The 20,610-nt window shown below is 46.7% G+C and overlaps 2 protein-coding genes across 6 annotated transcripts; both read left to right on the top strand.

Annotated features, from left to right (window-relative positions):
* The first annotated feature begins 9,012 nt into the window (after positions 1–9,012).
* On the top strand, positions 9,013–13,463 carry Ufc1 (ubiquitin-fold modifier conjugating enzyme 1). The gene is made up of 6 exons (XM_042681441.1): positions 9,013–9,208; positions 11,160–11,227; positions 11,708–11,771; positions 12,069–12,145; positions 12,733–12,823; positions 13,023–13,463. Exons 1-6 carry the CDS (start codon positions 9,038–9,040, stop codon positions 13,101–13,103), a joined length of 552 nt encoding a protein of 183 aa, XP_042537375.1. The 5' UTR covers positions 9,013–9,037; the 3' UTR covers positions 13,104–13,463.
* Positions 13,464–14,088: 625 nt separating this feature from the next.
* Usp21 (ubiquitin specific peptidase 21) lies at positions 14,089–20,489 on the top strand. 5 transcript variants are annotated; one of them, XM_042681411.1, is made up of 13 exons: positions 14,091–14,263; positions 15,055–15,662; positions 16,407–16,466; positions 16,618–16,738; positions 16,942–17,053; positions 17,245–17,400; positions 18,144–18,208; positions 18,449–18,552; positions 18,846–18,932; positions 19,084–19,162; positions 19,613–19,720; positions 19,827–19,941; positions 20,126–20,489. In XM_042681411.1, exons 2-13 carry the CDS (start codon positions 15,063–15,065, stop codon positions 20,214–20,216), a joined length of 1,698 nt encoding a protein of 565 aa, XP_042537345.1. In that variant the 5' UTR covers positions 14,091–14,263; positions 15,055–15,062; the 3' UTR covers positions 20,217–20,489. The 5 variants fall into 5 exon arrangements, with proteins under 5 accessions (XP_042537349.1, XP_042537348.1, XP_042537345.1 ...); XM_042681413.1 differs by having other exon boundaries at positions 15,042–15,662; positions 16,642–16,738; XM_042681410.1 differs by having other exon boundaries at positions 15,042–15,662.
* The last annotated feature ends 121 nt before the right edge of the window (positions 20,490–20,610 follow it).

Here is a 20,610-nt window from a genome sequence, read left to right as displayed (position 1 = left end):
TCTTCACTGTGGAAGCGGCAGTGGCGTCAGAGCTGCCTGATGGCGACTTCCAGACCCACTGACAGACTGGGACGGCAGCCATGATGTGTAAGGGCGGAACAGCACGGCCTCGGATTGGCTCGTGAACCTGGGTGAAAGTTCAAGATCTGGCTTTGACCTTTGCTCTGAGCTTCCTGGTCACCCGGACGTTCCGTCTACCCGGACCCGGCGTCGAAAGCGCTTCCCAGATCGTCTCTCTTGGAAGCCATTCCTCCGGCGTTTGCCTTCTGACCACCGACGTCCTGCAGGAAGCGCCGCCCGAGCTGACTCGCGTGGGGAATTGAATTGGGCCGGGGTGAGGGTGGGGGTGGCGGGGCGCGGCGGGTGGTGGGGTTCGCCGGCACCCGGGGGAGCTGTCAACCGCCAGGTATTGTGGAGGTGATGCTTCTGGCCCGTGAGATTAGGGAGGCGCCAGATTACGCAAAACCTTGTAAATTGATTTTGTCCCGAGGGCAATGAAGAGGCTTTTGAAGGGTCTAAGCCGAGGCGCGAACAACTATATTTGTAGTCTAGAAAGATCCCTGCTGGCCCGGCGCGGCTGTGGGGCGCGGGCGTGTTGGTGCGTGCCGGTTGGTCCAGTTACTCCGGCTCTGAAGAGTGGGGGAAGTGGATGGGGTGTGGCTCAGAGGTTCGTGTGTAGCATCTGTAAAGGCCTTTGGTGCAGTCCCCGTGAGCGACATTGCAAGGTGGAGGATGGCTTGGAAAGGACAAAGTTTAGAGGTGAGCACAATTATAATGGTCTGCCCTCTAAAAGGGGGAGTGCTGATAGAGAGATAGATTGTATTCGGGAATATGAACATTCTGGTGTGGACAACTGGACCGTACTGGTGACGTTTCTTCCAGTGTGGGGGGAAAATATGGTTTGGGGGGTGTCTGTGGAATGGACAAATGAATGCTAAATAATGTGTAAAGCGAAAGGTTTGAGGTGTGTCTTTGTGCATCTAGATAGCTGTTGAAGCCGAAGAAGTGGGTAAAATGGCCCAGAGAGCCGGATACATAGCATGGCGAAAGGGAAGGAAGCTGAAAAGAGGACTGAAAATGAGCAAACAGACAAAAAGAAAACCAGGCGGAGCTAGGCGCTCGTGGCTCACGCCTGTAATCCTAGCTACCCAGGAGGCTGAGATCTGAGGATCGCGATTCAAGGCCAGGCTTGGCAGAGAAAGCCCACAAGACTCATCTCCAGTTAACCATCAGAAAACCGGGAATGGTGCTGTGGCTCAAATGGTAGAGCATTAGCATTAAGCGAAAAAAGCTCAAGGACAGTAAGCATGCCCTGAGTTCAAGCCCCACGATCGACCAAGAAAATAAAACAGTTCTAGAGCTTTTTCAGCTCAGAAGGATAGGAAGTGATATAAAGATATGTGGCAAGCAGAAGCCTTCAAGTAACAGTCTACCTAAGGTTTCCTGTCCCCCTGTGCTGCAGCCAGTCTAATTGCTGCCTCTACTTCTGCACTCTAGTTCTTAATTCCCTGTAATTCCACTTACTATCCCTGTTTTTAATTCTCTGATCAGCACATCACATCTGCATGTATGTCAACTCTGCACATAGCTACCATGTCCCTGTTTTATTTTTATTTTTTTAGTGTTCTATTTTTTTTTTTAATTGCGAAAATACCATACAGAGGGGTTACAATTACCTGGGCAAGATAATGAGTACATTTCTTACCAAGCATTGTTGCCTCCTTCTTTGTTTCCCCTTCTCATCCCTTCTCATCTTCCCTACCCCCCCCCCATTTTTATTTTTTGATGCTGAGGATCAAACCAAAGGATTCATTACGCTTTTCAAAGCCTTTGCTCCTTGTCAGCTTTACCAGAATTGATATCTTCTTTTGCCAGAATTGATATCTTCTCACCTCAAACATTCTCTTAAAGAAGTGTTATAGGGCTGGGAAGGTGGCTCAGTGGTAGAGCACTTGCCTTGCATGCATGAGGCCCTGGATTTGATTCCTCAGCACCACATAAGCAAAAAGAAAAAAGCCAGAAGTAGCGCTGTGGCTCAAGTGGTAGAGTACTAGCCTTGAGCTGAAGAGCTGAGGGACAGCACCCAGGCCCAGAGATCAGGCCCCACAACCGGACCTCCCCCCACCCCCCAAAAAAAGAAATGTTATATGCTATAAACTTGAGAGTAGGGATGGAAAGGAGAAATGGAGAATAATGGAAGGGGTGACACTGATCAAGATACATTGTACTCATAGCCTGACTTGTAGAATTGTAACCTCTTTGTACTATAACTAAATAATAAAATTTAAATAAATGAAAAAGTGTTCCATGTTGGGGCTAGAGGTGTGTCTCAATTGGTAGAATACTTGGCCGGTATGCTCCAAACTGAGTTTGATCCCAGTACCTCCCCCCAAAAAAGCTTATATATATTTAAATCTAGGTTGGCGGAATGGCTCATGCTTACTAAAGTCCCTGCCTAGTAAACATGAGATCTTCAGTTTAAATCCTGTACCACAAATATATATATACATATACATATATATATGTATATCCTATTGTCAATCCACTGAGGGTCTCACAGTATACTACTGAACTACATCACCAGCACCTGCCATTTTGATCTACTTCTTGGTTCCCACTAACCTTAACTCCTCCAATTACTAATTTTGAAACCAGGTGTCATACTATCACCTCCACATCCAGTATGAAGCCTCTGAATTCATACCTACTTATAATCTCTGGGTTCAAACCTAGCTATAATCCCTGTTGGTGTATCCTGGTGCCTGAATAGAAACAGAAGACACATTCATTTGCTGAATCCTAATAATCTGCCATCCAAACGTCCTCAACTCCAGCTCTGCCCCTCACTAATATGACATGGCAATTTTCTTAACCTAAGTTTTTCTCACCTGTAAAAAGGGAAATGTAACACCTCTTGATCACTGTTTCTTTTGTGTGCACACGTACACGCTTATACTGGTGCTCAAGGCCTCACACTCTTGGTTGGCTTTTCACTCTAGGTTGACTTGAACTACACTCCCACTTTAATTTTTTTTTCTACTTAGGAGATAAGAGCTTTATGGAGTTTTCAGCCTGGAGTGGCTTTTAATTTCAGTCCTCAGATTTCAGCCTTCTGAGTAGTTAGTATTACAGGCCTGAGCCACCGACACCCAGTTAGATCATTGTTCTAATGATTATATTAAGTAATGTATGTGAAATGTTACAGCTGGGTCCTGGTGGCTCATGCCTGTAACCCTAGCTGTTCAGGAAGCTGAGATCTGAAGATCAAGGTTCTAAGCCAGCCGAGACAGAAGAGTCCCCATGAAACTCTTACCTCCAATTAACCACTCAAAAACCAGAAGTGAAGCTGTGGCTCTAAGAAGTAGATGGGCTGGGAAGATGACTCGGTAGAGTGCTTGCCTTGTGTGCATGAGGCCCTGGGTTTGATTCCTCAGCACCACATAAGCAGAAAAAGCCAGAAGGGACGCTGTGGCTCAAGTGGTTGAGGGGATAGCACTCAGGTCCAGAGTTCAGACCCCACAACCGCCCCCCCCCAAAAAAAAGAGCATTAGCCTTCAGAAAAAAAAGCTCAGGGACAGTGCCCAGGCCCTGAGCTTAAGGCCCACAACCAACAAAAAAATGTTACCACAGATGTTAGTGCTTGGTAAACATTACTTAATATTCATTTTATAAATATGACCGGACCCAAAAAATAAAAATAAATAAATACATAACATTCACCAAGTTTCAACAAAGTAGCAAGCTCTCTACTGCCCTCATGTGGATAATATTCGAGTCACTGGTTTTTTTTTTTTTTTTTTTTTTTTGTGGGTCATGGGGCTTGAACTCTGGCCCTGGGCGCTGTCCCTCAGCTCTTCAGCTCAAAAGGCAAGCTCTCTACCACTTGAGCTACAGTGCCACTTCGGTTTCCTGGTGGTTTATTGGAGATAGGAGTCTCACGGTCTCTCCTGCCCGGGCTGGCTTTGAACCGCAATCCTCAGATCTCAACCTCCTGAGTAGCTAGGATTCCAGGCATGAGCCACCAGCGCGCAGCTTGTTTTTGTTTTTAATCCAGAGCTAGGAGGGGAGTAGAAGGAATATTCTCTGCTGAGTAAAAGATAACTTGAGAAAGTCCTAAAGAAGCAAAAAGATTACAACTTAGAGGACTAAATTATAATGAACAGTTGGATTAGCTTCTAGATCTTTTTTTTACTAATTGTTTTTTAATAACCATTTAGTATTTTACTAAGAATCAGTAACCTTAGTTTTTGGTTTCCAGAATTCAAGATGAAGTACTTTCCTCTTTGAAAATACAAATATTTGCATTATTTTGGTTTTCTCAGATTATGTGAAGAGGATGCAACTTAATAGTTCTGATTTGTCGGGCGCCGGTGGCTAACGCCTGTAATTCTAACTACTGAGGAGGCTGAGATGTGAGGATCATGGTTCAAAGCCAGCCCAGGCAGGAAAGTCCCTGAGACTCTTATTTCCAATAAACCACTAGAAAACCGAAGTGGCACTGTGGCTCAAGCGGTAGAGCGCTCCCCTTGAGCTGAAGAGCGCAGGGATAGCGCCCAAGCCCAGAGTTCAAGCCCCACGACTGACCAAAAAAAAAAGTTTGATTTCTGGAATTCTATATGTCCATGCCCATGACTCTAAATTCATTTAAAACACTAAGAGTCCTGGCAGTTTTTGTTTTTATACTGGGGTTTAAACTTGGGGTCTGGAGCTTACAGAGCAGGCATTCAACCTTTTGAGCCACACCTACACTGTTTTGCTTGTTTTAGTTATTTTTCAGTAGTGTGCCATAATTTGCCCTTAGTAGCCTCAGACCACAATCCTACTTTGGCCTTCCATGTTACTGGAATCACAGGCATGCTTCCCATGTAGCTAGAGGTGTGAGCCACCATACCTAGCCCTAAAGTATAATTTTTTTGAGTGTCTGCCAGTCCTGGGACTTGGACTCGGCTTGGACACTGTCCCTGAGGCTTTTTTGCTCAAACCTTGAGTTCAAGTGGTAGAGCACTAGCCTTGAGCAAAAAAACTCACAGACATTGCCCAGGTCCTGAGTTCAAGTACCAGCACCAGTACAAAAAAAAAAAAAAAAAAGCAAAGAAACAGGAAAATAAAAATTAAACACAGGGTTGGGAAGGTGGCTCAGTGGTAGAGCGCTTGCCTTGCATGCCTGAGGCCCTGGGTTCGATTCCTCAGCACCACATAAGCAAAAACAAAAAAGCCGGAAGTGGTGCTGTGGCTCAAGTGGTAGAGCGCTAGCCTTGAGCTGAAGAGCTGAGGGACAGCGCCCAGGCCCAGAGTTCAGGCCCACGACCGGACCCCAAAAAAAAAAAAAAAAAATTAAACACAGTGTCCATAGTTTCAAAGTATCTGTAGATGATATTAATCCCTCAGAGAGTCCCATGCACAGGTCAGCCTTAAAGACAGGGAGTTGAACTTTTCATACATGTGCTTCACTGTGCTTGCTACTAGTCTCTCCTTGTGTTTTTAGAAACAGATTCAGTATCGATTACTCTGCACTCAACCCCCCTAACCACTCACATCCCTACTGTTTATTTCATAATGGCTTGGAGATGGTAGAAAGGCATATTAATTGATTAAGGATGTAACTTTTAAAGCCAAAGTATACTTGGAATTGAATACCAGGCTGTCATTTAGTTACTGAGTGATAGGTGTTCTTCTATTTGAACCTCAAGGTGCTTCAGTTGTTTGAAATGCAATTGAGATAATAAAAGTAAGCCAGGTACTGGTGGCTCATACTTGTAATCTTAGCTATTCAGAAGGCTGAGATCTGACGATAACAGTTCAAAGCCAGCCCAGGCAGAAAGTTCCTGTGAGACTCTTATTCTCCAATTAACCACCAGAAAACTGGAAGTGATGCTGTGTCTCTAAGTGCTAGCCTTGAGCAAAAGAGCTCAGGGACAGTGCTCAGGCCCTGAGTTCAAGCCCCACAACTGACAAACAATAATAATAGTGAAAGTATCCACACTGGAGCTGTTACAAGTATTCAATCAGCTACTCTATTTAAAATGTAAAACAGTGCCTAATCCTTAGTAAAACACTCTATAAATTTTAGTTACTATTGTTTTCTTTACCAAGTGATTCTAATTCTCATAGCATTGGGAATCCAATTCCCATAGCATAACAAAGACTAACCTATAATTTACAATAATTCTTTGTTGAAGTCTCCAGGATAATGAAAGACATTAACAACAACAAAAATAATTCCAAAATTGGGTTCTCATCAACTGATAGAGGGGCTCAGTGGCTAATTTCTTTAATACAGTATTTATTTCTTCTTCAGTCCCAGCTGCTGCCTTTCCCATGATGATTGATAATGAGACTCAACTATTTTCAGAGGGTTTTACATGTTCTACTTCACCAAACAATGAGAATATCATAAACATATAATTGAACTCTTCCTCTGGAAAAAAAAGTGAACCTTAGCTCTTTAGTATTTTTAATTTTCCCTTCTGATCTCCTTTGAGAATTACTTAAAAAACAGCAAGCTAAACCCACTATTTAAACACTCTTAGCTAGGCATATGGAACACACTCCATAACCACAGCACTCAGGAAGCACAGGACAGAGCATCATGAGTTTGAAGCCAGAATGGACTACACAGTGAATTCAAGACCAATTTGGGCTACCTACAAAATAACCAAAACAGGAAGTGGCACTGTAGCTCAAACGGTAGAGTGCTTGCCTTGAGCTGAAGAGTGCAGGGACAGCGCCAAAGCCCAGAGTTCAAGCCCCATGACCGACCAAAAAAAAAAATGACCAAAACAAACAAAAAAAAAAAACACATGTTTTTCTAGGAAAAATTTGCATTCCTGGCTTACATCTGTGAACCTAGCCTACCTTCAGTAGGCTGAGATCTGAGGATCATGGTTTGAAGCCAGCTTACACAGGAAAGTTGATGGGACTCTTACCTCCAATAAATTAAAAAAAAAAAAAAAAAAGCCAGAAGTAGAGCTGTGGTTTCAGTGGCAGCCTGCTACCCTTGAGCAAAAGAAACTCAGAGATATCACCCAGGCTCTGAGTTCAAGCTCCAGGACTGGCAAAAAAAAAAAAAAAAAACACTAACCTACTGCCATTTATTTATTTGAATGTCATCCCCAAATCCTATTATATATGTTATGGCATTGCATATACAGTTACAGTAATCCCATAAGAATTACTTTCTTCTTGGGCTGGGAAGGTGGCTCAGTGGTAGAGCGCTTGCCTTGCATGCATGAGGCCCTGGGTTTGATTCCTCAGCACCACATAAGCAAAAAGAAAAAAGCCGGAAGTGGCGCTGTGGCTCAAGTGGTAGAGCGCTAGCCTTGAGCTGAAGAGCTGAGGGACAGCGCCCAGGCCCCACGACCGACCCCTCCCCCCCCAAAAAAAGAATTATTTTCTTTTTATAGGTGAGAAAATGCACAGAGTAACTACACAAAGTGTTGTGACAAATAAATTGTAAAGCCACATTCCAAATCTCTTCTCTGTACCATACCTCATGGCCACACCTAAAATGAAATCTTTTTCCTGGGAGATAATTTTCAGAAGAAGTAATAGAAAGCTTTGACTTAGGTGTACCTAATATCTTTTTATTTGCTTAGTTTTATTTATTTAGTGGGCTTAAACTTGATATCTTGTACTTGGTAGGCAGGTACATTTGAGCAACACTCATAGGCTCAATAGCCACTGTTTTTAATGAAAGAGATGTATGTAACATCCTGATGAATGACAAAACCTATACGATCATCTCAAAAAAGCATTAAAAAGGCCGGGCGCTGGTGGCTCACGCCTGTAATCCTAGCTACTCAGGAGGCTGAGATCTGAGGATTGCGGTTCAAAGCCAGCCCGGGCAGGAGAGACCGTGAGACTCCTATCTCCAATAAACCACCAGGAAACTGGAAGTGGCACTGTAGCTCAAGTGGTAGAACGCTCGCCTTGAGCTGAAGAGCTGAGGGACAGCGCCCAGGCCCAGAGTTCAAGCCCCACGGCCGACAAAAAAAAAAAAAAGAGCATTAAAAAGGAAAAAGCATTAAACACACCTGTTTGGGACTTTTTTTGGGGGGGGGAAGGGTGAGAGGGGCATCAGTCATGGGGCTTGAGCTCAGGGCCTGGACCCTGTCCCTGAGCTCAAGGCTAGTGCTCTACCACTTTGAGCCACAAGACCACTTCCGGTTTTATGATGGTTAACTGGAGATAAGGGTCTTACAACCTTCCTGCCCTGGCTGGCTTTAAGAATTTTCAACATACAAGGAATGGATGGGAACTTCCTTAATGGAATGACATGATTCCTTCCTGGATAAAATAATTCCTCCTCAAAAAGTGGGTCACTTGAATAGAGGGAAGAAATGTAGTCATTGTATTCATAGACACATACATTATGTAAAAAATGAACTATGCAACTTGTGAGCAGGGACAGGAGGAGGAAAATGGGGGAAAGAGAAGGAAGGAGTGACATTACATTGTCCAAGAAGCATTGTACTGCATTACCTGAATTATGGAATTGCAAACCCTTTTGTACAACTTAATATAATACAAGGATCTAGTTTGGAACCCTCTCCCTCCCCCCCTCCCCCCCCCCCCCCGCCCGCCAATTTCTCTCTCTTCTCCCGCCCCTCCCTCCCTCCTCCCCTCTCTCTTTCTCTTTCCCTCTTTTCTCTTTTTGTGGCCGGTCCTGAAGCTTGAAGTCAGAATCTGTGCTCAAGGCTAGTGCTTTTCCACTTGAGGCACAAAGCCACGTCCGGCTTCTTGGTAGTTAATTGGAGATTGGAGCGTGAGCCACTTGAGTTGTTTTGGTGATGGGATTTTCTGCGATTGCTTCTCTGAGCATGAACGGAAGTTACTCTATGAATCACCTCTCTGGAGATTTAATGATAGATGCCATATTCAGAACCGAACAATCTGTTTCCCTTCTGTTCTTCCCCATGCACACACAAGCAGGTGGCAAATCTGCCTCTGCTTCCAGAAAATAGAGAACATCCTCTGAAGCTTTCAAACGACGGAACGCTGCACCTTCCCACAGTAAAAATGGCTGCGCCCTGAGTGTATGTCGCTAGCAACGCCACTTCCGCATTTCTTTTTGCCCTGGAAAAAGATGGCGGATGAGGCCACCCGACGGGTCGTGTCTGAAATCCCAGTGCTGAAGACTAACGCCGGACCTCGAGATCGGGAATTGTGGGTGCAGCGACTCAAGGAGGAATACCAGTCCCTTATCCGGGTCAGTTGTGCTCCATAGTCAACTGCGTTGCAAAAGGAGCTGCGGGGAATCGGGTGTCCTCAGGAATAGTCTCCGGGCGGAAGCCGCTTCCGGTTTTTAAATGTAACAAATGTAAAGACTTGAAACGCTAGTGGGGCTGGGGGGGATTGTGGAATAGTAGTGATGGGGAGGAGGCAGAATTCAGGTAGAAGTATACCAGCGGCTCTACCTTGTAGGCAAAACCAGCAGTGTTTTAGGGTTACATCTCCCTGGAAGGTGACGTGTCTTTTGGGCCCCAGGTGTTTGCTGTAGTGGATGTATGGGAGTTGGTTTAAAGTACTCCTTAAGGTCCTAAGTACTAGCGCATCTCTGCCCCCTACTTCGCCCTTCATGAGAGAGCCGCATGTTAGGGTTGTAATTTTTAATTTTATATTGGAAGGAGTGAAATAGGGTGTTTGGAGAGCATAAAGAGATACTTAGACCAGCTTGTGTTTGGTCAGGAAGGCTTACTGGAAGTAGTTACACTTGAGAATTAAGGATAAACATAAATTAGCCTGATATAAAAATAGAGGGGCTGGGAAGGTGGCTCAGCGGTAGAGTGCTTGCCTTGCATGCATGAGGCCCTAGGTTCGATTCCTCAGCCCCACATAAGGAAAAAGAAAAAAGCCGGAAGTGGCACTGTGGCTCAAGTGGTAGAGAGCTAGCCTTGCGCTAAAAGAAGTTCAGGGACAGTGCTCAGGCCCCTGAGTTCAAGCTCCAGGACTGGCAAGAGAGAGAGAGAGAGTAGGAGGAGGATACTCAAGGCACCAAGACACCAGCAAAGGCATGTAAACTAGCACCAGTGTGGTGTGTATAAAGAAACAAGTACAAAGTTGCTAAAGCATTAAGTGTGAGGCAGGGAGTAGTAAATTATACTGGGGGAGGGGATGGAGATTTGAGCACTTGAGTATTACTTTGAAGCTTGAGATGTCTTTCAAGGATTTTAAGCTGAGGAATGGTTAAGATTTGTGTTTAAATCATTCACAGTGGCATTAGAGAGAAAAATATAATCAACAGGTAGAAAAGCTTGAAGGTTGGAGACAAGCTAAGAGCCTGTCATTAATCCAAGTGCAAGATGATTGTGTAAACGAGGCAGTTGTAATGAGGACAGAGAAGAGTTACAGAAGAATCAACAGAATATCATGAAGAATTTGTAGGGTAAAAGAGAAGGAGTATGAAAGATTATTGCCAAGCTTTTGGGTTGGGTGACACAACCACCCGAGATTGAAAATGCAAAAAGACAAGGGGGTGTGAAGAATAGTATAAATTCCAGGTGGAAGTGCTGTGTTTTAGTTATCTGTTAAACTAAGGCAAAAGTTTGAACACACAGTTAAATACTCAAACATTAAGTTCTGATAGAAGATCTGAACTAAAGATAAATACTTGGGAATTATTAGTTCATGGGTGCTAATAGAAGCCAGCACCATCAGGGGTTCTCCAGGAAGGGAATAAATATAAAGTGAATTATGGGATCAGTGCAAACACTAAGGGAAGTAAGAAAAGAACCTAGAAAACACTTACCAAAATTTTGTGTCTACTAAGTTGGGTGGAACCCAGGCATTCTATTCACTGCAGACAAGCCCCAACTTACCAGTGTAACCTTTTCTTCTGCTTTGCTTACATCAGAAAGTTAGGTAAACACACTAAGAAAGAAAGTAATAACACTTGGGCTGGGAAGGTGGCTCAGTGGTTGAGGCCCTGGGTTCGATTCCTCAGCACCACATAAGCAGAAAAAAAGCCGGAAGTGGCGCTGCAGCTCAAATGGTAGAGGACTAGCCTTGAGCTGAAGAGCTGAGGGACAGTGCCCAGGCCCAAAGTTCAGGCCCCATGACCGACAAAAAAGAAAGAAAGTAATAACACTTTTCTTTCAAAGGGAGTGGCTTCCCTTGGTCCTGATTCCATCCTCAAAGATCTCATTTTTTTTTGCTTTCAGTATGTGGAGAACAACAAGAATGCAGACAATGATTGGTTTCGACTGGAGTCCAACAAGGAAGGAACCCGGTAGGCAGACCCTCTTGGAAGTTGTGAGATGGGACTCTTACCTGGCTTTAGCAATTTGGCATCCCAAAGCCCATGGCCAGAGCTGCCATGCATTGTGTTATTACATCTACTTTCATAGCTCCAGAGCTACCCCATAACTCTTTCAGTTTGGAGGCCTAAACTAAGATGTCATTTAAGAATGATGAGAATGGCCGGGCGCTGGTGGCTCACGCCTGTAATCCTAGCTACTCAGGAGGCTGAGATCTGAGGATCGCAGTTCAAAGCCAGCCCGGGCAGGAGAGACCGTGAGACTCCTATCTCCAATAAACCACCAGAAAACCGGAAGTGGCGCTGTAGCTCAAGTGGTAGAGCGCTCGCCTTGAGCTGAAGAGCTGAGGGACAGCGCCCAGGCCCAGAGTTCAAGCCTCACGACCGACAAAAAAAAAAAAAAAAGAATGATGAGAATGGGATAATTGGAGTAAGGTTTGGTCTTTGTTACAGGTGGTTTGGAAAGTGCTGGTACATCCATGACCTCCTCAAATATGAGTTTAACATCGAGTTTGACGTGAGTGTGATGGAGTGGGAAATGTGAAGGTTAGTAGAATGGGATAAATTAGGTGATTGTTAACCAGCTACCCTTTCTTGATGAGTCCAAAGAAAACTTTAAAAATGGAAGGGGCAAGCTGAGATTTGAAGCCAGCAAAAGTTAAATTACTAATTTCTATGTCCAGAATGCTGGCATGTACGTATTGTTTGGGGAGTTTGCTAAACATTTTAGTTCACCAAAGAAATGTGTGTTTGATTAGATTAGTTCCTTTCTGTTCTGATTCTCTGTTTTATGAAGGCTTTGTAATTCCTCCAGATTCCTATCACATATCCCACTACTGCTCCAGAAATTGCAGTACCTGAGCTGGATGGGAAAACAGCAAAGATGTACAGGTAGGACTGAATAGATGAGAAAGAACCTCAGGGAATAGCTCGAGGCAGAAAATTTTCCCAAAGTATGCTGGCCTCCCTCTACCAAACCTGACACTGACTTTCTACTTAGCTTTTTTTGTTGTGGTTTGTTTGTTTGTTTTCCAGTCATGGGCTTGAACTCAGGGCCTGGGCACTGTCCCTGAGCATTTTCACTCATGGCTAGCCCTTTACTACTTTGAGCCACAGTGCCACTTCCAATTTTCTGATGGTTAACAGGAAATAACAATCTCACAGACTTTCCTGCCTGGGTTGGCTTTGAACCACAATCCTCAGATCTCACCTTTCTTAGCGTGTTTATCCCAACTTTCAGAAGAAAGGTAAGTAGGGGCTTGTCTGCAGTGAATAGAATGCCTGGGCTCCACCTAATTTAGCAGACACAAAATTTTGATAAGTATTTTCTGGGTTCTTTTTTTACTTCCCTTACAGGCATGAGTTACCAGCACTGGACCTCTTCTTTTGATCTCTACTAATCTTCCTGTGCTTTCAAAGACTATTGGGCATTATGGTAAAATTTTCATGTCAACATCTTCCTCTTGTCCTTCTCATAGGGGTGGCAAAATATGCCTGACTGATCACTTCAAACCTTTGTGGGCCAGAAATGTACCCAAATTTGGACTAGCTCATCTCATGGCCCTTGGGGTAAGTTTTGTGTATTTGATGCATGAGATGTAGAGAGAGGGTTCAGGTCCTGAGCAGTAAAAGAAAAGTAGGTAAGATTAAACAGGAATAAAATGTTGTTCCTCGGACATGTTCTCTCAGAATCTCTCCAGGAAGGAATTTCTGATGGAACAACAAGAGGCATTGATGGGGTGGTAATAGGCTCTCCCTTGTGTTGCAGCTGGGTCCATGGCTGGCAGTGGAAATCCCTGATCTGATTCAGAAGGGCGTGATCCAGCACAAAGAGAAATGCAACCAATGAAGGATCAAGTTACTGAGGCAGGACAAAAGAACCTTTGTCCCTCAGGCTATGTTCTGTTTTCTTGTGCATCACTTTTCTTACTCTTTAGACTGCCTCCCCTTACACCCCTCCATTTCTGGTAGCTTCTAGTAGAATCTGCAGCAGACATTGCTGTGGTTAAAACCCAACAAATGTTGCCACTAAGTTTCTAAGTTAGGATGCACAGAGTGGAGAAAGACTTGAGTCTTGAAACACCAAGAGGCAGTTTATATCCCTTCCCCCAAGGTCCTCAGTCTTGGAGGCATAGGTATAACTGACAATGAGTGCATAGCCCTTTTTGGTTTCTGGAGTCAACCCATCAATAAAAGCTGCTTCCTGTCATGACTGTGGTTCTCATTGGTGGCTGTTAACTTGGTGAGCAGGCTAAATAAAGCTGGAGCCACATGGACTGTATTGGTTGGGAGGAAGGAAAAAACTGGATGCTCTGGTGAGGAACTGGGCAAAGAAAGAAAATCTGATTGCTGTCTGTGCTGGTGCTGCCATCTGCTTTTGCACTTCAGTAGTGAGCTAAACCCTACAGTTTGAGTCTGTTCGGAGCTTGAACAATAGTTTGGTAGGTCAAGCATTTCCTACCCTTGAGGGGTCCTCCCTGTTCTGCTCTCCACGGGGCTGCAGGCAGGACTTAGGCCTGCAGCTTGTCGCACTGGCATCCCAACCGGCTGTGAAGGATCTATGCTGCGAACCTCTCAGCCATTCTTCAGTTGTCAGATCTCCAGCTCTATGTGCCACAGGACCGTCGTCAGGAGCCCAGTCCTCAAAGATTTGCTTTGGAGCCTTGGTTTAAAGACCACCCTGGGCAGGGCTGGGAACTAGCGGTTCTAAAGTTGGCTGCGTTTCCATGGTGTCGGCCGTGGAGCCGTGGGGGCGGGCTCACGCAAGCGCCCTGGAGGCGGGTGGGAGGACTCTGAGCGTGGGTGCGCAGGCGCTTTGACAGACCGTGAAGCCGGTGGCCAGTGGCCGGGCGGGACCAACAAAGATGGCGGCGGCCCTTGCGGCGGGAGCGATCAGGGCAAAAGCTGCGGCTAAAGCTGCAGCCCGGCCCGCGGGGGGGCTGCACGGGGGCAGGAGGGGGTGGCCCTGAGCGGGAGCCTGGCCTCCCCTGCCACCTCGCCGGGGGACAGGTATGGGCCGGGGTACTGGGGCAGGGTGGGGTGGGTGAGCCGAAGGAGGACTGCTCCAGATCCCAGAGGGCTTCTTCGTAAAAGCAAAGGCTCGCGGGGCCGGTAGGGCCTGGGAGCTGGGCTGGAGGGACGGCGTTCCCACACCGCCGGGAATAAGCCGCGGGACCCCGTAGCCAATCAGTGGCTTTGGCCTTACTGCCCTCGAGGGGGGCGGATCCGGGTAAAACCTTGCTGTGGTGGGAGAGGTGCAGAGATAAGGGGTCAAGGAATTATGCGTCTCTATCCCTGGCTGTTGCCCCCCTGAGCCCCAACACCACGCAGGAGCTCGGAGGTGGGGGAGGGAATGGATTGCAAATTATCCATTTGGTCCCCTTCATTTGCAGCCCATAGGGCCAGTGCTTTGAGATTTAAATACTGCCTTTTGGGTTGTTATCCTTGCATCTACACTTCTGTTTGACCACAAGTCCAGGGCACATCCTACTTGACTAGCCGGCCTGGTTACGAGTTTATACATTTAAAAAAATGGGTTAGATGGGAATTACCACTGGCTTTTCAGTAATTCTACAGGAAGGAAATGGGGGGTGGTTAGAAAGGGTCAAAGTCATTAGCTACTATCGTTCATTTATTCAAGAAAAACTATTTTCTTTGTGGAAATAGATACTAGAGAAACAGTGACTGACTTGACATTCTCTTCTCTTCAGAACACATAGAGCTAGTGTGGTTGGTCCAGGGTCTTATTTCCTTCCAGAACTCAAATGCTGACCCTCTCTTTTCTCGGTTCCAACCTGCAGTGTCCACAATGCCCCAGGCCTCCGAGCACCGCCTGGGCCGGACCCGAGAGCCACCTATCAATGTCCAGCCTCGAGTGGGATCCAAGCTACCATTTGCTCCCAGGGCCCACAGCAAGGAGCGCCGCAGCCCAGCTCCTGGGCCAAACCCCATGTTACGACCTCTGCCTCCCCGGCCAGGTCCCCCTGATGAACGGCTCAAGAAACTGGAGCTTGGACGGGGACGGACCTCATGCCCGCGTCCCAGAGGGCCCCTTCGGGCAGATCATGGGGTTCCCCTGCCTGGCTCGCCACCCCCAACAGTGGCTCTGCCTCTCCCATCCCGGACCAACTTAGCCCGTTCCAAGTCTGTGAGCAGTGGGGACCTGCGACCAATGGGGATTGCCTTGGGAGGGCACCGTGGCACTGGAGAGCTCGGGGCTGCACTGAGTCGATTAGCACTCCGACCTGAGCCACCCACTTTGAGACGTAGTACTTCTCTTCGTCGTCTTGGGGGCTTTCCTGGACCCCCTACCCTGCTCAGCATACGGACAGAGCCCCCTCCTTCTCATGGCTCCTTCCACATGATAACTGCCCGGCCTTCTGAGCCTTTCTACTCTGATGACAAGATGGTGAGGACTTGTCAGCACACATGCTTTTCCATGTTCGTGTACCTCCATGCCTCCAGTTTTCTTGACATCATAATGGCTTTTCTGTCCTCCTTTCTCAGCTCCTCATTACACCAGTATCTGTCTTCTCTCTCCCTTACTTTTTTTGGGTTGTCTGTGAGGCCCCATCTGGGTGGGCCATTTCAGTCCCTAGCGGATTAGTCTAACTATTTAGAATTCTTTGGGTCTCCCAGGCCCTTCCTTTTGCTTACTGTACCTTCTCTCCTAGGACTCTGCCTAGATCTAATTAATCTCTGGAGCTGAAGAGGGGAGGGCTTAGAACATCTGAGCTAATGTGGTTGCCCATTTCCTGAGCTAAGTGAGCTAGGCTGATCGCAGTTGCAGCCAGCAGGAGAGGGTGCAAGAAAGGGCCACGGGGGCTGGACGGGGCTTTGGGGGCAGCAAGGTGGGGGTGGGTAGTAGCTGGGCAACCATGCCAGTGCTTGGGGAGTTGCCCCAGGAGCTTCAACGCAGGCTAGCTGGGCAGAGGAGTAAGTGGGGGATAGGTGTGACAGCCATGGCTGAATCGGTGGTACACTCAGCTGTGATGGGCTTACTGCTCATGACCAGCGAGGTAGGAAGACCAGTGAGGGAAAATGGGTAGAGTTTGGGCAGATATGGGGTTGGGGAGGTAGTGGTCAGCATGTTAGGATATATGGGATATGGTAGGATATATGGGAACCTGCTGACTGTGCTCTGACCTTTCAGGCTCATCACACACTGCTTCTAGGCTCTGGTCATGTTGGTCTCCGAAACCTAGGAAACACAGTAAGCCATTTCCCTGGCCTTCCTTTCTAAAAGGAATATGAAATGGTGCTGGGATAGGGAGAAACTCTGTATTTGGGGAAGGCATGTGGAGGGAGAGGATCCCTGGGCACTTGTCTGGAGAGATAACTGCAGTGTCTCCACTGCTTATCAGTGCTTCCTGAATGCTGTGCTACAGTGTTTGAGCAGCACTCGGCCTCTTCGAGATTTTTGTCTGAGAAGAGACTACCGGCAAGAAGTGCCTGGAGGAGGCCGAGCCCAAGAGCTTACTGAAGGTGGGTTGGAAATTCCTGCTCCCCTGTTGCCTATCCCACAACCCCTTGCAGGTGCATCTGCCTGTGCTTTTGGCCCCAAACTGTTCTATCTGATAGACATTTTCCTAGTGTCTCCTTTTCTAGATGTTGTTTACCACTGAGCTTCCTCTTGCTTGACTTACAGACGTTAACCTTGTTTCCCTTCCCCATTCCCACCCCAACAGCTTTTGCAGATGTGATTGGTGCTCTCTGGCACCCTGACTCCTGTGAAGCTGTGAATCCTACTCGATTCCGAGCGGTCTTCCAGAAATATGTTCCCTCCTTCTCTGGATACAGGTGGGAGAGCTGGAGCATATAAGATTTCTCTCTTGTTAATGTCTTGGGGTAGGGCCAAGAAGGAGCCCCGGTAGCATTGTTCTGAGCTGGAGGTGTTTTCCAGCTAGGAGGCAGGGACCCATATCTGAGCAGAGGACAGTGTTTATGGACTAGGAAGGGGACAGTTGTCTATATTATCTGTCTGGCTATAGCCAGCAGGATGCCCAAGAGTTCCTGAAGCTCCTCATGGAGCGGCTACATCTTGAAATCAACCGACGAGGCCGCCGGGCTCCACCAATTCTGACCAATTGTCCAGCTCCTTCTCCACCTCGCCGAGGAGGGGCTCTGCTAGAAGAACCCGAGTTAAGGTAAGAGTTGGTCCCTATCCCTTTTTTCCCAGTCATCCTTTGGAGATGTAGGGTCTATGGAAACACTTGAGCATAGAAACTGGTTTGAGAAGCAGCATAGAAGTTGAAGAAAGCAAGGAGGGAGGAGGGAAGCTGGAGTGTACAGATGGAGGCAGAAGATAGTGTTAAGAATTTTATCAAATCAAGGGAGAGGGATAATTAATGTGCAGTAAAGTACATAAAAAAGGCTTGAAGCCAAGTGGAGAAACAGTATGTTCTTCCCTGTGTATATCCCTTTTTCTCTCACTTTGAATTTTCCTAGAAGATTCCCTGAAACATTACTCCTTTGAAGGGGGATTGGGAATGTAGCTTAGTGATAGAGTGCTTGCCTTGCCTGCATGAAGCCCTGGGTTCAATTCCTCAGTACCACATAAGCAGAAAAAGCTGGAAGTGGCACTGTGGCTCAAGTGGTAGAGTGCTAGCCTTGAGCACAGAGAGGCTCAGGGATAGTGCCCGAGCTCTGAGTTCAAGTCCCAGGACAAGAAAGAGAGAGAGAGAGAGAGAAATAAATAAATTTAGAGAAGGGGATTTGGTAGTTTACCTCAGTGGAAGTCCTAAGTTCAGTCCTTAGCTCTGCAAAAAAAAAAAAAAAGGGCAGGGGGGTTTGGGCGAGTGGGATAGAGGTACTGATCTTTTCAGTGGTATTGGGAGGTGCCCAGTTCTGTGTTTCATGAGTGCTCCTTCTTTCACTTGATCGGTGGTAGTGACGATGACCGAGCCAACTTAATGTGGAAGCGTTACCTGGAGCGAGAAGACAGCAAGATTGTGGGTATGCAATGGGGAAAGTGTGTGTGTGTGTGTGTGTGTGTGTAGGTTTGGGAGATAAAAAATAATGCTATCAAGAATAGGAAAAAGAATGGATGATGATTGTGAAATGGTATCAAGTGTTTGGTAGAAGTTTTGTTGAGAAAGGAATGTCAACCAAAGGGATGGAAAGAGAACAGGATTCCCAAAAAGCATCTTTGGCATCCAGTAATGACTTTTCCTCTATTCTTTTGCTTCTGTCTAGACTTGTTTGTGGGCCAGTTGAAAAGCTGTCTCAAGTGCCAGGCCTGTGGGTATCGCTCCACGACCTTCGAGGTTTTTTGTGACCTGTCACTGCCCATCCCCAAGGTGGGATTCTAGAGGATTCTGGGGTAAAAGGAACATAGGTTATATGACCAAACCTTACCAACCCCCAGAGTGTGGATGGGTGGGTCTCTAGATTAGAAATGAAGCCTGGGGTAGAGCGCTAGCCTTGAGCTGAAGAGCTGAGGGACAGCGCCCAGGCCTAGAGTTCAGACCCCACGACTGGACCCCCCCCCCCCAAATAAAAAAAAAAAAGAAATGAAGCCTGGGTTGATTAAGAAGAGTTGGAAATTCAGAATATGCTGACTCTTACTTACCCTTCCCCCCCACCCCCCCAGAAAGGATTTGCTGGGGGCAAAGTGTCTCTACGGGATTGTTTCAGCCTTTTCACCAAGGAAGAAGAGCTAGAATCGGAGAATGCCCCAGTATGTGGAGGTTCACAAAGGATACAGTAAGGGTGGGAGACCTGGGGGGAACCCTATATAAATAAAAGGTTATGCATGTTTTCTCAGAATAGGGAACAGTTTTGTGTCTGGATTTCTGCTGGAGACTTAACTCTACTCGGTATTTATTTAGGTATGTGACCGATGTCGACAGAAAACACGAAGCACCAAAAAGTTGACAGTACAAAGATTCCCCAGAATCCTTGTGCTCCATATCCTAATCTTCAAATCACCCCCCCCCCCCCGCCCCTTTAGTTGGTCATGGGGCTTGAAATCTGGGCCTGGGTGTTGTCCCTCAGCTCTTCAGCTCAAGACTAGTGCTCTACCACTTGAGCCATAGTGCCACTTCCAGTTTTCTGGAGGTTAATTTGAGATAAGAGTTTCACAGACTTTCCTACCCCGCCTGGCTTTGGACCTCAATCCTCAGATCTCAGCCTCCTGAGTAGCTAGGATTACAGGTGTGAAACACTGGTGCCTGGCTTCAAATTCTTATTTTTCTGAAGAGAACTCCCATATATTCTTTCTCACCTTCATTGAGTTTTCCTTAGAAAAGGCAGCCACCTTATTTTTCCCTACCATCTCCTAGTATGTGTTGGGGGAAAGGAAGAGATAATATTTATAGAGACACTTTACCTCCTAAGTGTTCCTTAACCAGGAATTAGATCTGAATCGGTTTTCCACTTCCCGAGGCTCCATCAAGAAAAGTTCAGTAGGTGTAGACTTCCCACTGCAGCGACTGAGCCTAGGGGACTTTGCCAGTGACAAAGCCGGTGAGTCTGGTGGTTAAGTCCTAAAGAGCCTCAGGAAAGGGGGGGAGAGGGGGGAGGGAGGACCGATAATTCTGATTGTGGCAATTGATCACCTCTAACCCCACAGGAAGCCCTGTATACCAACTATATGCTCTTTGCAACCACTCGGGCAGTGTCCATTATGGTCACTACACAGCCCTGTGCCGGTGCCAGACTGGTTGGCATGTCTACAATGACTCACGGTGAGAACAGCCTCCCAATCAACTTCCCTGCAGCCCTGACTCCTCCCCCTTTGATGGTTAGCACCAGGAGTGCAGAGTAAAGGAGAGGTGGTGGTCTCTCCTGATCACTTCGTCTGAAGTTGCATCCTGAGGAAAGAAAGGAATATACATTGATGACCACAGCCTCTTTCCTATCTCTTTCTAGTGTCTCCCCTGTCAGTGAAAATCAGGTGGCATCCAGTGAGGGCTACGTGCTGTTCTACCAACTGATGCAGGAGCCACCCCGGTGCCTGTGACATCATCCCCTTTAAGCCCTGGCACCTGTGAAACCCTCTCAACACCCTTAAACCCCAAGGCTCCCCATTTACCTCAGAGACGTCTATTTTTGTGTCTTTTTAATCGGGGAGGGGGAGGAGGTGGTTGTAGCTCTCATTATTTTTTTTATTAAAAAGTAACCTACCTGGAGGCTCCCTTGTCTCCCAACCCCATGTACAGAGATCACCAGGCCCTGCCGTGTACAGCCCCCAGGCCGTCTGCAATCTCACTTTTTTGTGAATAAATTTGTTAAGAAAAAATGATGTTATTTGTATTTGTGCTCAGGAATTGCAGAACAGAACTGGGTCTAGTGGAGTCTTTCTAGGACCTGGTTCCATCTCTGAGCAAGTAGGGGCGCTCTCACATTCGCGGGGG

The sequence above is a fragment of the Dipodomys spectabilis genome, unplaced genomic scaffold, assembly GCF_019054845.1.
Source record: "Dipodomys spectabilis isolate Male_0828 unplaced genomic scaffold, ASM1905484v1 ptg000069l, whole genome shotgun sequence".
Taxonomy (NCBI): Eukaryota; Metazoa; Chordata; class Mammalia; order Rodentia; family Heteromyidae; genus Dipodomys; species Dipodomys spectabilis.
This window is presented reverse-complemented; position numbering and strand designations above follow the sequence as displayed.

Excerpts from the sequence above, each read along its gene's own strand:
- Ufc1 (XM_042681441.1), top strand. The coding sequence starts at position 9,038 with ATGTCGCTAGCAACGCCACTTCCGCATTTCTTTTTGCCCTGGAAAAAG. Across the intron at positions 11,228-11,707 it reads TCCAACAAGGAAGGAACCCG|GTGGTTTGGAAAGTGCTGGT; the intron begins GTAGGCAGACCC and ends TCTTTGTTACAG. Across the intron at positions 12,824-13,022 it reads CTCATCTCATGGCCCTTGGG|CTGGGTCCATGGCTGGCAGT; the intron begins GTAAGTTTTGTG and ends CTTGTGTTGCAG.
- Usp21 (XM_042681411.1), top strand. The coding sequence starts at position 15,063 with ATGCCCCAGGCCTCCGAGCACCGCCTGGGCCGGACCCGAGAGCCACCT. Across the intron at positions 16,467-16,617 it reads TCCGAAACCTAGGAAACACA|TGCTTCCTGAATGCTGTGCT; the intron begins GTAAGCCATTTC and ends ACTGCTTATCAG. Across the intron at positions 18,209-18,448 it reads AGAAGACAGCAAGATTGTGG|ACTTGTTTGTGGGCCAGTTG; the intron begins GTATGCAATGGG and ends GCTTCTGTCTAG.